Below are 16,822 nucleotides of genomic sequence, written 5' to 3'. Positions count from 1 at the left end.
ACTTTAGACTGGGTGCCGAGCTTAAATCATTCAACACAAATGCTACAAATTTCAGGGCATCAATTGTGTGTCCAATTTTGTCCACCGTTATTAGCCTTTTCCAAAGCTCTTCAATCATACTCTGGTCACAATATTGCACCTAATCACCCATGATCCTTCTCCCAACTTCCCTTAAAGCGGGGCAGGCTTGCAGCATGTGACTAATAGTTTCCACCGAGTCTTGCTCCTTACAATGTCTGCAGAAAGCATCCCCTCGCGATATCCGTTTTCTTTTAAGCTGCACCTCCTTAGATGGTAAAATATTCAACCTACATTGCAACAGTAAATCTCTATAATACGGCGATGGGAATTTTTGGAAATAAGAAGTCATATTAAACTAAAGTCCAGGAGAATGACTCCCTTCTCCTGGAGTGCTTTATCAGCAAGTCTCTATCAAAATAGAATCTTCAGATAGTTGTTGGCTATCTCTCTTAGCAGTTTGTTCAACTTGTTTAAGGGACTCTTCCAGGTTCCTGGGTTTCCTTTCCATTGCCTTTTTAAATTCTTTCTGTATGGATGCTACGATATCTTGGGGTCCTTTCTCTATGTTGTTCTTAGGTGAAGTTAAAAGCATCCCTCTCTCCCTCTGGCTTCCAATATATAGCTTGAGGCTCACACCCAATCTTCTCCTCAATACCAGTCTTGGTTCTTCTTTCACTTGGCTTTTTACTGGGACGAGTGTGATGAGCCCAGTAGTTATTCTCACTCTGCTTATCATTTCCTATTATACTGGGATGAGTAGGATTACTCCAATCATTATATTCGTTAATGGGACTGTGACAATTATGACTATACCAATCGTTATCATCGCCCCTCTCCCATGGCCTTCTGGTTACCTTCCTTGTAATGGGGCTGCATCACTGGGTTGGCGTTCTCTTTTTTCGCTTTTCTTTTGGTCAGGATGGTTTGTGTGCTCAGTTCCTCGCACACACTTCGCTGTGCTTCTTTGGTAGTGATATCGGCTCAGAGAGGGGTTTCCTCTCCCTCGCTGTCTCAGACACTGTTTCTGGGTTGTGTGACCCTCCTGGGACTGCCTTCCGATTGACAGTCTCTCTCTGCTCTGTCCTTTGACCAGTGCAGCTTGGGCACCTTTTCCTCCCAGTTTCTCTTTTGTTTGGGAAGTAGCGTTCTTTCGAGTTTACCAGTGCCCCTCTCACAGCTGGTTTGAAACTCCAGTGTCTCTCTCTCCCTTCCTTGGGCCCCTCCATCTGTTTTTATGACATGCAGCTGGCATTTCCTCAGCAGAGCCTTATAGTCCTCTCTCACTGTTTGAGTATTCTATATTACTCGAACATTCTTCTTCACAGTATCTGATGCTTGAATGTTCTGTATTCCTAGACCACTTTTGTTCTTCAGTTTTAGCTGTTTCTTCATATTGGCCCACTTGTTTTATAGTACTGTAACAAACAGTAGCTTGATCTTTTGAGTCTTTCTGAAACTTAGTTGTCACTGATGGTTTGTGAGTAACTCAGGGAGTTCCTCTGCAGAACAAGAATCCTTGTCCCCAAGGGGGGGGAGGAGGTGTCTCTCCCGGGGAGGTGCCGCTTGCCTCTGGCCCTAGGGAGGGTATTGCATAGCGGGTTCACCTCCCTAGCCTCACTGGGAAAGGCTCCTCCCTGGGGAAAAGTGACTGAATCCCGCGATTCGTCACAGTAGGCAAGGAAACCCCATTTGGTAAGTGTTTAAAGAGGACAGAGTATGAAAAGGGAGAACACCTGTTTTTACTCGTATTTATTTAACACTTTTTATATTGCATCTATCCCATAAGAGCCACAGAACAGTACAATAACAAAACTGTGAACAAGGACTACATCAATGCAACCAACCGAAAAGCATTTGGGAGATCTTCAGAACAAATACTTCACACCACAATACATCCTGAGGAAGAAGGTTGGAGACGACTGTTGGGTGAGGTTATGTGGATGGTAAAAAGGGGTATCTGAAAGGCTTACTAGAACGGGAATGGTTAAAGAATTTGACAAATGGTTTTGATTAGATGGAGTCTGATTTTTGGGGTGGAGCAAGAGTTGATTTCATTGTTTACATTTTTGTACTTCATGGAGTTCAAGGGTGAAGTACGCTTTGCTGCGATCCTCCATTTCCCCTGTTATCTGGAATTGGAACAGGCATTTAGAAAGTCTTCCTTGGGTTAAGCATCTTATTGATATGTTTCTGATAGGAGTTAGAAAAATCAAGAAACATGGCATGCACAGAAAGATGAATACACCTTGAAGACTGAGTGAGCTTGTTACCGAGCAGGTACCTGCCATTTTCTGCCAGGATGGTAGCGGATGATACAGAAATCGAGCAGGATATCATTTGAGATGGGGGATTTAGTCTATTTATCCAAGCAGTCCGAAAGGCCTTTTGGTCAAGCAATGTCCTCCAGATAGTGTAGAGGGTTCAAGCAACAATTTTGCATACTCTTATCTCCCCATCTAGTCTCTCACAAGTACTAAAAAACGTTAGAAAAGTGCACAAAAACCCTGAATGTCTTTGAGCACCTTTCAGCTATCTGTTTTTGTATCTGCTTCTGTAAAACACGTTGTTGCACATGACCCCTTCATATTGAAAGGGCTGGATAAAAGGAAACGCCCAATTTGATCGAAAATAAATGGTCGAACAGACCATTTTCACTGAATTCAGCCACTACAAAAACAACAAAGCCCACAATACTGAACCTGAGGATCCAGGGTTGCGGGGGTGTCCACCCGCTCCCCTTGTTCGGTATTATAGGTTTCAGGGGTTGCGGGGGTGTGTCCCTTGCTTCCTTGACATTGGAGGCGGGGGACCCAAAACAAAAGAGCAAGAAAAGAAAGTGACCCTGCGGCGTCAGATCCGACCCTCGTTAGAGGGACGGAACTGACGCTACAGGGGTATAGGAGAAGCAGCAGCATGCCAACAAAAAGGTAAGTGGGGGGGGTTGATTTTGGTCGTTTAATCATTGTTCGGTTGTTTTACTGAAGTAGAATTGCCACAAATTCGACTACGGTCAATTCCGCCGCGATTCTTTAGACTTCGATAAAACAACCCAAGTCTGTATTAAAAAAAATAAATAAAAATTAAATAAATGTTTCAGTACTTGTGCAGGAATGTGACTTTATTAAAACGTACTCTTCTGTACTTTGATGACAGGATGAACTCCAGAAGCTTCTGGAACTGCTGAAGCAACAGATTCCCCTCGATGAACAGCAACTGCAGAAACTATGCATTGAGATGAACGATTTTATTGTGGCACTGGCTTCAGTGCAGCCTTCGGCCAAGAGAGAGGGCTTTGCCACCGTCCCGGATGTGACATGGGCTGATATTGGAGCACTAGAAGAGATTCGAGAGGAGCTAACCATGGCCATTTTGGTAAATTGGTGGAATACTCACATTCTGTTGATAAGCGATATTGGTTCAATCAGTGCAATTGTATTGTGAATGAAGTTGAATTGAGCTATCAGAGGAGCATCATCCTCTTTTCTGGGTTAGTAATATAATCGCTGCTTGCATTCTATTCTGTCGACTGGTTCATGCCTGCATGGTGGTGCTTCTTGTATACTCATGCTCATGTGCATTGTGTAAGAGTTCCTGCCAATTCTGACTGAACTGTAGGAGATACTTGGGTAACACTCAATTCAGGTGGTGTAACCACACAACCCGGCAACTAATTCACACATTTTATTAAGTTACATTATTTTCTGAACCGAGAACAACACTTAGTCTAATGGGCCGTCTGCCACACCCTTACCCGGATAGCCTGAAAATAAACAGCCTTAATTGGTACATAGATATTTTATCATAAATCAGTAAAATCAGCAATGCAAACAAACACAGGCTACAGCCTAATTTATTTGCATCATTTTATACACCACTTACTAGTGATCCTTCACACATTCATACAATCAAGATGGATATTAACAGTTTTCATATCCACATTACATGAAACATTTTAAGAATTCCATAAATACTTAACCATGCAGTTTATACACAAACTACAGTTTACATTTCTTCCCATAGAAGAATAAAAGATGCCACCCTTTTAAGTCGTGCCGTGGTCAGTGTCAGCCATCGTGGATGCGTGAATGGGCTTAGTAGTATTTGCCAACACCAACCCTCGCAACTAGGCTTCACCTCACACCCATAATGGCCTCAATCGGCTGGCTCCTTTTCTAACCCAGGACCACTAGTTAATTTACTTTTTTGATTGGATATTTTAGATTTTCTCCAACATGCCTGTCTGAATTTGAAAAGACTCTTCCTCCTGGATACGATATGGATGTTTTTTCCCTCCTGGGCTAGATCCCCTCTTACTTTGAAAAAGAGCTGATTAAAGCTCATTACTTCCTTATGGGTATTTATTTAACGTGGCATGATTGTTTTGGATGTATGGAAATATTATCCATCTTAGTATCCTCCACTTGGGCCCTGGCCTTCGGGCGATTCTAGCTACTCACTCACCTATGTTTTCATTGGTATATGGTGTAAGAATTCAATTAAAACTCAAGTCCTTTAATCTCTGGGCCTTCCTTCCATCCTTTAGAAAATAACCATGTCATCAATTGTGATAGGAACCTGAGGGCATCCTCCCATCTACTCTTTTTGGATCCTCTTCTCAGGTGGCCAGGGAAAGGCAATCGCTTTTGGATCCTGACTTTGGTGGTGGATATGCGAGGGAGGATCACCTGGGTGGAGGGACCTTGGGGATTGGGGAGAGGATGTCTTCAGATGAGTCATGGTATCCCCCTTTCCACTGTCAGACTACAACCTGCCCTACCCCTACCCCTACCTTTGGAGATTATCAGTCTGCCCTGCTTTCTCTCTCTCTCACACACACACACACACACACACACACACACACACACACGCACAGGCTCGCGCACACACACGCGCACAAACACGCATTCATATGCCTTTAAAACTGGGATGAAGGAGAGGCAACTAGGAGTAATGCATTCTTCCATTTGTGCTCACCACTCTGGTACTGAGATGAAGAAGCGGACTGTGAAACGCCAATGCCATGGTCAGGCATGTCACACTAATTGGAATCAGGCAAAAGACTTAAACCTGCAGGCAATTGAAAAGCTACAGATCTATATAAGGATAAATAAGCAAGAGGCAGGGAGAGACCCGCCTGGAGGGAAAAACCTGCTTGGGGAGAAGGACGCAGCAGTCCGGTACAGAGCAGGCTGGAGAGGGGCCGGTGAAAAAGGCGGCTGAGCGCCGCAGGAGAGCGAGAAAGACGCTGCAGCCTGAACAGGCTGTGAGAAGTTCAGGAGGCCTGCAGAATCCAGTGCTGGGTGTCCCCAGTCGGTGCTGGGGGACACTGAAGACTCCTGGGAGCCGCCAAAAGCAGCAAGAAGGTTCGGAGGAGGCAGGCGCTGTTCGTTGGAGCTCCCGGTGAGTGAAAGGGGAGCAAGAGACCACAGGAGAAAACCGAAAGTACCTGAGGAGCTGCCGTGGACCGGTGAGTGACGGAGAGGGAACAGTCACACCAGGGCACTTCAGGGGCTGGGTTTGGGCACAAGGAGGTGGCGATCAGATGAAACCTAATGATAAAAGGGTTGCGAGACCGAAGGAAAGATTTCTGAATACAGAACGATCTTCAAAGTGTTTCATGCATTATTGAATACTGAATTAGGGAAAAGTTATGCAAAGCACATGAAAATACTGCAAGAGTGAAATGAAAACAATGTGCAATTTCGAATACAGTGAAAGCGAGTAAAAAGCATGTGTTCAAGAGGAGAGGAACTCGCTGACGGGCCCATTGGTCAGCACTCACCCTCTAGAACTTGTAAGACAAGATAGCTGCACCATGTGAGGACAGGGGGTGCAGGATTCACTTACTCCGACACGACTCAATAACAAGGACTCAGTAGTTTGGCAAAGGGAAATCCGTTTAATGATACATACATCAAACAGGGAAACAAATGGGAATCGGCTGTAGTGCGATCACCGGTCTCGCGCCGACTTCCTCGAACTCCAGTTGAACGGTAATTCTTATGGGCAATGTTCGTCATCATTGACGTCTAACTCTACAAAACTTGACATGCAATATAATTGGTTAGGAAAGATAACTTTGTATTGGTGCTATATCTGTATATGATAATAGGGCATGCAGATTGGATAATTCTTAACTGGTGGGCGTCTACGCCCATCCCACTACATCACACGGGATTGACGTCATCATAAGTACGACGTCTCATTGGTTCTATCTATAGGACTCCAGGTAACTTGGTTCATTGTGATTGGTCAGGTTACACCCTACGCCTAAATCCCCATTTTAATTAGCAGCATGCAGAATGGACACCTAAGGGCCTGGTGTACCAGGTTTCACCCTGCCTACCTTCCATCAATCAGTATCCTAGGGCTATGTGTCAATTAGTTGGCTGGGTATGGCCTCGAGACTGTAGCCTCTTATCGGGAAAAGTTATGGCATCCTGGGTTCTGGATGACATCAGGCGATGGTACCTCTTCGCGCCTGGATGGTCACGTGTCTGTTCACCATGAATTTGCTTCAGTTTCCAGCTTTTATTGTGTTTAATTCTGCTTCGGCCCTGCCACCTGTCTGGGCCTCTCTTATCTTGACCTTCACGGGCGAGCTGGTATGCTCTGAAGTTTGGTTCTTGCAAGTTGACGCTCTCCTCCCTTCTCTGGGTGACCTCGATTTCCCAGGCACGAGCCGTTCTCTGTTGAGCTTCGATTCCGCTCTTTCTCTCTTGTTCAAGCTGAGTTGTGAAACCTGGCCTACGAGGCCTCTGGCAGCCTGGGCCCATTTCTGCTTTACAAAATGGAGTCTCACTTGTACACCGTGCCTCTTGAGGTAGCTATATAGCTGGCACATGCCGCTTCTAAATCCTAGTAAGCATTGCAAGCAGTATCGATTTCTTAGCATCTTACGTTCCAAGCTATTTACATATGTTAACAGGTCGGTTGCTTCCATCTTGTCTCGTAGCTCGGTTTCCACACGTTTCAACATTATCTCTTCTCTGTGTCCATTACATTCATTTTGTATTTGCTTATGCTGACGTGTTCTAGTCGATAGTGACTTCTGTTCATTCATGAGCCTGTTCAGGCCCTTGTGTCATTTCCACTGGCCTTCCATTAGGGCTCTTGGGGTCTTTTCGTGGACCGCATGTAGGTGCTCCTCATTTCATATGTTGGGCTGATATGGTTGTCTTATAGGGTACCGTGCTGCCCAGGGTTGTCTGGTTATGGGCGCTTTGACAGGTACGCATCTTCTAATGTACACTGGGCAGAGTCCCAGTGCGACTCTGTTGGTTAATTTGTTCTTCATACGTCATGTACCTTGGCGAGTACCTTCCTGGTACCTCAAAAGGAGGGGCAGGGGTGCAGGTCATGTCTGGGACCTCCTTTACAATCCAAGACTGCGATAGATCTGTTTTCCTTCATACCTTCTTCATTTCTTAGGGTATGTGAACTTTGTTCCTTCTGGTGCAAATTTGCTGGCCTTCACGAAGTCTCTTATTTCTTCATCAGTCAGGTCTCAAGGCTTCCATCCTGGTTCAACATCGACCATTATTTTCATCCCTATAGCTTTCTTTGCAGTTTTCTGGCACTGTGTAATGATTATCTTGATTACGCAGAATCCTAGCAATACCGTTGCTAGGAGAGCTCCCAGAAACTTGAATATGTCTGCCATCCATTGTGGGACCCACAAGAATAGGTCTCCAAACCAGCTGTCATCGTCCACTTCCATCACTTTCATCGATCATCTGGTTTTTCAGGCTTGTCAACATACTTATGGCCTCTGTTAGGGTTCCATTTTCTTCATCATGTGATGGTACAAATGTGCAACATGATTCTCAGATTTTTGCACAAACACCTCCATCCATTGCAGTGATCATGTCAAGCACATATCTGTTTTGGAGGGTCATCAGTCTGATTGCTCTCAACTCTTCTTTGTTTGCTTTGAATCCTTTTATAGTGGTATTGATGGTCTGCAATAATTCCCATCTGGTTATCTGCAACCATTTAGCATTTACTCCAATTTGGATGTGGGGCAGGAGTAATGTTGTGAATACTGTTGAGGTAAGGCTGAATAATCTGTGCTTGTACGGGATTGCATGGAATGCCTCTTCTGATTTGGCAGAAAAGTAATTTTCTCTTTTCATCCTGTATACTAGTTCCGCAGATCTCCTTCTCCTTAGATGAGCATCTGCTTTCGGGAAACGGTCCAAATTCAGGTCTTTCTTGGGGATCACTAGTGCAGGAACATTCACATTCACTATTGTGCATATGCCTCCCCAGTTTCTCGGCAGTCTTATGTATGCCTTGGATCCGCACGCCCAGAAATGATCCATAATTACTGCGATTCTATGTATCATTCCTGGGGCGTCGAAGACTCGTCCGCAGTTCTGATTTTCTCCCATCTTCCTTGTACCATTGTTTCTGAAGCATAATTTTGGGTTCTCCAGTGGTACTATCTGCAGGGGTCCCCCTCTGCCTTCGACCCATGTGAGTAATTTTGCGGGTTTTGGCCATAATGGCTTGCATCCATTCCGCACTATGTTGATGTTAGGTTCGTAATGTCCGGTGACCTTCCAGGCTCTGCAGATCACCACTCCTTTTTCCCATTTGTCTGGGGACAGTACTGTCCCCCAAATCTGCATCTGACCTCTGTTCTCCCAACTTTGGGCCCCTTCTGGCGTTTTTCCTCGAACATTCAGCTTCTTATTCACTTCCCATCTAATTCCTGCCCCTTTTACATCAGGGTTCTTCTATCTGATCACCTGGTTCTTAGTATGAGCTCTGTTTCTTGTTTTTATGTCTTGAACATAATCGTCCTCATCTGGATCTGTTGCTTCTGTTGCCCATTTCACGGAGGCATCACTGCCCATGAACTGGCCTCTGGTCTTGCACATTGCTACGTGTGACATGCAGTGTGCTGTCTGGACATCAATTTCTACAGCCACGAAGATCTTGGATTTTCCCATGCTGTATGGTAGGAGTGCACAGACGAAGCATTCTCCTTCTGACTGCCTTTGTCCTACTTCCTTCGCGTGTTGGTACCATATGTTGTTTCCGAGATGGGCTGTGCTGTCTAGGTAATCATTAAGTTCATTGTTATCTTCATGAGGGCTTCTCTTGATCCTCAGCGTTCTTCTGTAGTTTGCTGCAACTATGTCTCTGAATGCATCTGCGCTGCTTTTCCACTTCGGGTATCTTGATGGAGCAGGCTTCCTCGACTGCATCGTTGTGGTGGTAGGAGGAGGATTTATGCTTCCTTTCTTTCCCTTTTGCAGTCTGCCATAAACTTCCCGTAACCACCATTGGTTCACCAACCTTCCAACTTGTGGCTTTGTTGTAGGCTTGCGGCTTGTTCCTTGCGTTGGAGCAGTTGTGCTTGCAGTTCTAGTGTCTATAGTTCTGTTTTTCAGCTCCTCGTGCAGTTTTTTTGCTCTGGCTATGAATGGGAACAAGTAGTCTATCAGCATTTGTGTCTTCTCTGTGAATTCTTTTGTGGCCACTTCTGTTCTTTTGAGGGATCTTGCTATTCCGTTCATCTCTGGTAATTCACTTGGTTTTTCTTGGTTATCTCCACTATTCTCTGGAATTGAATGTTCGGCAGGCAGTTTCTCCTTCTCGGCTGCCTTCGTTGGAGGCCTTGTTGCCATTGACACTTGCCCTTGTTTATGTGCATTATGTGTGTGGATGCGTGCCGTGGTCAATGCTGCATTATCATTCATTCCGTGCTGACCCTGTCTCCAGCTTTTCTCTTCGTTCAGCATCTCTAGTGTGTTTGTATCACTGCTGATTACATTTAATTTTATGTCATTTGCTTCATCATTAGCTTTTCTTGGAACTGGAATCACTATATAGGGTCTGGGTGCTTTTTTGGGATTCGTATGAACATTATCTAGTGGGTGCACTGAAATTGGGGTGCTTCGTGCACCAATGGAGAGAGCAGTTCTGATAGTCAATGATAGAAAGACAATGGTAATTACCAAGCATATACACATGATAGATTTGTAAGACATCTGGCAGCACTTTCTCCCAGGAAAGCGGGGACACCCTTCCGCTGGGGTTAAAACTATGTTACTGCTCTGGGCCCCCATGTCGATGGAGTCCATAGTCAATTATTTATTCTTTGTTTGCTCCGATTTCACAGTTCAAAAGTTTATTATTACTAAAGTGTTGAGTGCTTTTCAAGTGTCCCCCCCTCTAGTGGGCGATGACGATAGTCTCTGGGTGCGCAGCACACTTTTGTTTGCTAGACTATGGAAAAAGGTTAGGCTAGCAACTTTGACACATCTCATTCATATAACCATATCGATAATTGGTGAGGTCCCAATGCGCGCCTCAAATTTGCTTCAGTCCTGAGGACATGCGGTTCGCTGTTAAAGAAGAACTAAAAGGACTGCTACAAATTGCACAAAACTGGAATGCTGAAAAAATAAAAAATAAAAGTGAACGTGTGATGAGAATAGGAAAAAATTAGCTAATCTTACAAAAATAGAGTTGAAAAAATAGGAATAAAATAAAAATAAGCATATGGAAAAATAGAAACCAAGTCAAAATCGCAAAAATAAGATGTTGTACAATCAGGAACAAAATAAAAGCAGAAGTCAATATATGAAAAAATAGAAAAAATGAGAAGGTTGCAGAAAAGGAAAAATAAGATGGTGAAGTTCTTGTGTCTGCTCCTTTCGTTCGATCTCTCGGCGACAAGTTGAAGAACAGTGTCTCTTTTTTCCATCTGCTCCACGGTGAAACGATGACGGCAAAGTTCTATTTTGGATTTCCTCCTTCTAAGGCTCTTTTCAGCAATGGATGTCCATAATTGCTTCTTAGTTGCGCTATGATAGTGCTCAGGAGCCTGTTTAATTGCACGTTTTTTGCTGGATCTCGGAGGAATGCGGGTATGTCAGCATTGCTGGGTCTACCCACTAGTTCTGGAAAGTTTTCAATGAGGTAGAAGAAAACACGGTATGCATATTGGCTGTCTTCTGGTGTTAATGACATTTGCTCTGATTTTGTAGCCTCTAGATCACAGGCCTTTCTTGCAGCGTGAACAGTCTGTCTCCTCGATCTGTCCCTCGGCTAAAGGTCTCACTGGAATCTCCTTAGGAATTCTCGCTGGAAGTTGGACAGTTCCACTTGGAGTATTATGCTATGGAGAAGTGTGCCCATGTGTGGGGTGTTGGCCGGATCTCTAAGGAAGGTGATGACGTCAACATCTGCAGGCCTTCCTACCATTTCAGGATAGTCTGTGATTAGTCTAAGCATGACATTGTGGGCTAGATGGGTATCTACGGGAGTCGGGGACATCTGCCTTGTTTGCTGGGTCCTGATCACAATCCTTTCTTTTGACGTGAACAGTTTTTACACTTTCCTGCTGCGTGGATTGCAACCACGTCATTTAATTTGTACCACACTTGGTTTAGAAATTCGTTGTTTCTTGGACCTCTGATGAAGGTTAGGGTATCTGTGGTTCTCCCGACGAGTCGTGGGCATTCCTCTATGATGCTGTTAAGTAGGGTATATGTAAGTTCATCAATGATCACTTGAGGTGGGAGCATTTATCATTATTTCCAGTACTCTGGCACTTCGGCAAATGCCTATGTGAGGACAGTCGGTAGTCGCCGTATTACCTTTCTGTTAGCTGGATTTTGGATGAAATCTGGGATGCTGGTGTCTCTCCCTACAAGTGATGGATGTGTCTCTAATACTAACTGAAAACAGAAAAGCACATCCTTTACAATATTTCTACTGGGGGATACCATGAGTTTGGTAAACAAAGTCTCGGTACTGGTTGATATCGTTTTTTTTTTCTTTTTCTCAAAATGTGTCTTATTCTCTGCAAAAGAGTCTTAGGGTCTTTTTCAGTAATTCGTAAGGCTTTAAATGTTCATATGAGTAGCGTCACTGCAGCTTTGGATGTGCAACTCTCTTCTTTTGCTCTGTTACTTTGGCTGTACTGAATGTCCTTATCATTGTCTTTTTTTATCACCTTTCACTTGGTTTGAGGAAATGCCTTGTTATGAAAGCCACAATTTATCAGATTCCTTGCCACTGTTTTGCTGCTTATGCATCCTTCTTCCTCACATGGATCTTGTCTGCACGTGCTGAGGTTCTTCCCTCTTGTCTGTGGTTTCTTTGCAGTCGGATGCAGCAGGAGGGCTCTCTCCTATGTAGGGTTTAATGTCATTTATGAAGATCCAGGCCCTTCTGCCTTGTAGCTTGACGATGGAGGGGGTGGAGTCCTCTACAATGAAAGGGCCATTAAATCTTGGCTCGTCCCACCTTTTCCTGGTAAAGTTCTTCACCAAAACGCTGTCACCAGGGAAGACGAGGGGCGCATGTACACCTTGTTCGGTGTCTGCTTCAGCACTTCCTGCTGCGTTTTGTGCTGCGCCACCCCCTTTTCGCCGTTGCTGCAGTTGGCCTGAAATTACAGAGGCACTGGATGTCAAACAGTTCAGGTACTTTTGCATCTCTGTTCCCAGAATCTCCCTAGTCGGCTGGGCATCACAACTAGCGCTATCTCTGGGGGTTAGAGGGGTCCTCATCCTTCTGCCTGTAACTATCTCGTGCAGCGTGAGGTGATGGTCGGAGCCTGGTTGGTTCCGAAGTGCATATAATGCCAGTGGTAGGCAGTGCAGTCATCCCTTTTTTAATGTGAGCTTCAACTTGGATATCCTCTCTTTAAGCAAGCCGTTGATACGTTCACATATCCCATTCCCCTCTGGATGATGCACCGACGAGAACTTGTGCTTTATACCAAGCAATGAACTAATCTGTTCGAACACTGAATTTACAAAGTGGGCCCCATTATCTGATCTCACACCCCACATCTAGTGAACACTTCCCTCACCAGGAACTTAGCAGCACAGGCAGCGTCAGGGTGTGTACAGGGGCCTGCTTCTATCCATCTAGAGAAGGGACACACCACCACAATTAAATACCTGTACCCGTTGCACACTTGGATCATGTAAGTGCTGGAATGGTCCATTTGGTCTGGGAATGATTCCTCTCACTACTTTTAATGTGTGCCCAGCGGTGAATTGCTGGCAGATAATGCAGTTCACCATGAAAAATGCAACCTGCTCTGCTAAATTCGGCGTGAACCAGTCTTCTGCGAGCGTTGCAGCAAGATTTTCTTTTGTCATGTGGAAGGGGTAGCACAGTTGTTCTAATGCTACCTTTAGGAGGGCGACAGGCATTACTGGTTTACCAGTGCTGTCTTGCCTCCACAGAACGTCAGAGGGGTTTAAAGAACACTCTTGACGCTTCCGTAAATTTGTCTCCTCTTGTGGTGCCTCCCCCTGGAGCTCCATTAGCTGGGTCTGCCCCATATTGCTATAGGCCTTGTTACGCTCACCTGGACCCCACAGGGGTGTCGATCGGACCCAGACAGCTGTGGTCTCCGTCAACGTGATGCGTAGTGCAGAGATGACTGTCTGGACTGGCCCGCCTAGTCTTGTCTGCTGGACCCGAAGAAGTATTTTCCTGCAAGTGGAGACAGGGATTAGCCACCTGTGGGTTTTAGTGATGGCCTCCCAACTGTTCTCACTCTCCCCCACTAATCACCTCCGATATCCCCTTAGTAACCTCACCTTATGTTTGTAAAAGATGAGCTCTCCATCCTGCGTGTCTTGCAGGGGCGCGTAGATACCAGTTACTTCACTGGTTTGAAGGCATTGGGAGAGTTCCGGTAAGCATTGACTCTGAAGTTCCAGGCGGGATTGGTAAGTACCAAGTTCAAAGAGTTCAATGTGCCCAATGTTCACTCTTGTCCCTTTCCTTCCTTACGTTGCAACTGAGTTTGTGAGAAGAAGGTCTCGTAGCTGCTGCTGGCGTTCAGGTAAGAGTCTGTGTTACCCAACGCTGTCCGGTAACTATTGCATGCGTTAACGTGTTGTTTTTCTCCCTCTTTACAGATGCGGCATATGAAGATATGGAAAATAATGCCACTGGTTGTAAATAAGGTAAGTCTGTGGTGGTAAGAGGTATTTGTTGATTACCTTGTCTCACCTTGTTATTCTTGTGCCACTAGGTGCTGGAGTACGGCGAAGAAATGGAGACAGTGCCGGATCGAAAGATGCTGTGAGAACTGGTGAGTATGGCGCCGTGCTGGAGCTGGCGAAGCGACGCGTGCAGGACTGATGTACTTTCCAGGTCGGGAGATGAAATGGATCCGGAATCAGGTGAGAAATTTGAAATAAGTTTGTTTTCTAACCTTGTCCTTTTCTTCCTCTTTATTCTAGGAGCCCCAGATTTGAGGCGGGCGTGGCAGAAGACTGGATGCTGGCTGCAGGCACGCGGGCATGGGAGAAGACTGGATGCTGGCTGCAGGCACGGTGAGAGTCACGCTGCTGGATGCAGAATAACACGAAGCATGTGCTGCTGTTCGGGCGTGGTTTAAATAGCCTCCAAAGTAGTCCCAGGAAAGAAGTTCCCCAGGACCACACCCGAGTAAAAAATAGTTCCTGTAGTAAAATAGTCCCATCCAGGCCTCACGTTGGCTTGGATTTATTAGCAGCATGGTCTGCATGAGGTAAGTAATGTCTATGAGCCTGACGACTATGGCGCCAGGACTGATTTTTATTATGAGCCTTGTGCCAACGGCGCCAGGACTGAACCCAGACAGCCCTTAGCTGGGGCTGCTGGGGTTTTTGTAAATGTCTAGATGCCTGCTCCCGGGGCTGATGGGCTTGATCCGGATGCCCGGGGGTAGGCATCATGACAGCCTCCGGTGTGGCTCGCGCTACCATCATTCGTTCATGGGTACGTGCCACCTCCATGTCCATGATTGTTTCCGTTTTGGATGCCATGCGCTTGGCTTCCGTGTCCGCTTCATGATTTCCGTGACACAAAATCTGTCCCCTTAGTATGAGCGGCGCATTTCACGACCGCTATGCCCACTGGGTGCTGTAGTGCTTTTATCAGCTTGTCCAATAAGGCTGCATGTTGCACTGGTGTGCCGTCTGCTCCGAGGTAGCCCCTCCTTTTCCAGCGCGCTAAGCCTGCGTGCACTGGGGATGTCACATAGGCAGAGTCACTGTACACTGTCACTTCCTGGTCTGCATGATTCTCAATGGCGAGTATCAATGCCAATAGCTCTGCGGCTTGTGCCAAATAATGAGATGGTATTTGTGCACTAATGAGTACTCAAAACTCCCCATTCGCTAGGTGTTTTATCACGGCAACACCTGTATACCTTTGTCCGTCTTCTTGGTTGATTCTTGAAGACCCGTCAAAGACAATCTCCCCACTTGCCAGGGCACTCTCTTTTACCCTGGGGATCTCATCATAGAATTTCTCATAGTTCGCACAGTCGTGTATAGGTTCTCCCTCTGTGACTGGTTCATTTATGAATGTAGCAGGGTTCACAGCTTTACATCGTACTATTTTGATCGATGGATTAGAGATGATCACTTCATAGGCGGATGATCTCTGAGATGTTAGTGTGCCCTTTGGCTTTTCAAGTATGGCAAACAGTGAGTGCTCAACATACAATGTCATGGAGCATCCCTTCACAATGGATGATGCCTTTTCGATAGCGAATGCGGCAGCAGCTAGGTTTTGTTCACATGGGAAGTGGCCCTTCATAACTGGGTCCAGATTCCCGCTGTAATATGCTAGGGGCTTGTACCCCAGCGAGGTTCGCTGCGCAAGCACTGCCGTCATAAAATTACCATCGGAGTGTGAGAATAGGTAGAATTCCTCTGCATAATTAGGAATCCCAAGGACTGGGGCTTTACAAATTGCCCCCTTGAGTTCTGTAAACCCCTTTTCCATTGCCTCAGTCAATTCGATATCTTCCCTCGTTGTCTGGGCCTTTTTTAGGGCCTGAAGCAAGGGCTTGGTGTATGAGCTGTAGTCAAAGACCCATGCTCTGATGTAATTGCACAGGCCTAAAAAGCTTTGCATCTGTTTTATTGTGCGCGGCTTGGCCGTGTTCATGGTGGCTTCAGCCCTTTCTGGGGTTACCTTTTTTCCTTCATGAGATCAGTTGGCCTATGTATAACACTTCTGGCTGACAGTACTGCAACTTCTCCTTATCAACCTTGTATCCCTTCTCAGCCAGTATAGTCAATAGCTGCACAGAGTCATGCCTGCATTGCTCTTCAGTGGTGCTGCAGATCAGAATGTCATCTACATACTGCAAAAAAACACTGTCCACCGCAATATTACTTAGGTCCATCTGCACGACTCTGTTGAAAATGGATGGAGACTCACAGTACCCCTGTGGCAACCTCGTACTTTTCAGGCGCATTTGTCTGAAAGTAAATGACGTCAGGTCTTGAGAGTCACGGTGCAATGGGATTGAGAAGAACGCATTTTTCAAATCGATCACAGTGAAATATTTTGCCTCAGTGGGTATGTTGCACAGAATTGTGGATGGATTAGGGACTAGAGGGAATTCGGCTTCAACTATATCGTTTAATGCATGTAAATCTTGGATTAAACGCCAAGACCCTCCTTTTGATTTTTTGACGGGGTAAATCAGTGTTGCAAGGTGATTCTGACGTCACTAGGATACCCTGCTCCATCATGGCGGAGATGGTCTTCGCTATTCCTTCATCTGCCTCTCTGGACATGGGATATTGTCGTGCTAGTGGTAAAATTGCTCCTGGTTTCAGTTTGATTTTCACTTCACCCGCCCCTTTCAGGAGTCCTACATCATAGGGCCCTGTAGTCCATACCGGGGCAGGCACTTGGGCCATGTCGTCCTCAAAGTATTCTGGGCGTACCAGTGCCAACATCATTCTCTGTGGCACCTCTCGTTTTATCATTAGACTCACCTCCACCCTTGTCTCTTCTAGGTCAGGGT

The 16,822-nt window shown here is 45.7% G+C and overlaps 1 protein-coding gene across 4 annotated transcripts in view; it reads left to right on the top strand.

Moving 5' to 3' along the window:
• NVL (nuclear VCP like) overlaps window positions 1-16,822 on the top strand; it is a 1,303,574-nt gene that overhangs the window by 644,712 nt on the left and 642,040 nt on the right. For all 4 annotated transcript variants that reach the window (XM_069608641.1, XM_069608644.1, XM_069608642.1 and 1 more), the window contains exon 14: window positions 3,175-3,393. In XM_069608641.1, coding sequence (XP_069464742.1) covers window positions 3,175-3,393 — 219 coding nt within the window. The remainder of the gene's footprint in view (window positions 1-3,174; window positions 3,394-16,822) is intronic.

The sequence above is a fragment of the Ambystoma mexicanum genome, chromosome 4q (genome assembly GCF_040938575.1).
Source record: "Ambystoma mexicanum isolate Mex_15411 chromosome 4q, UKY_AmexF1_1, whole genome shotgun sequence".
NCBI classification, from domain to species: Eukaryota; Metazoa; Chordata; class Amphibia; order Caudata; family Ambystomatidae; genus Ambystoma; species Ambystoma mexicanum.
The sequence above is the reverse complement of the archived record's forward strand: the minus strand, read 5'-3'. Positions and strand labels throughout refer to the sequence as shown.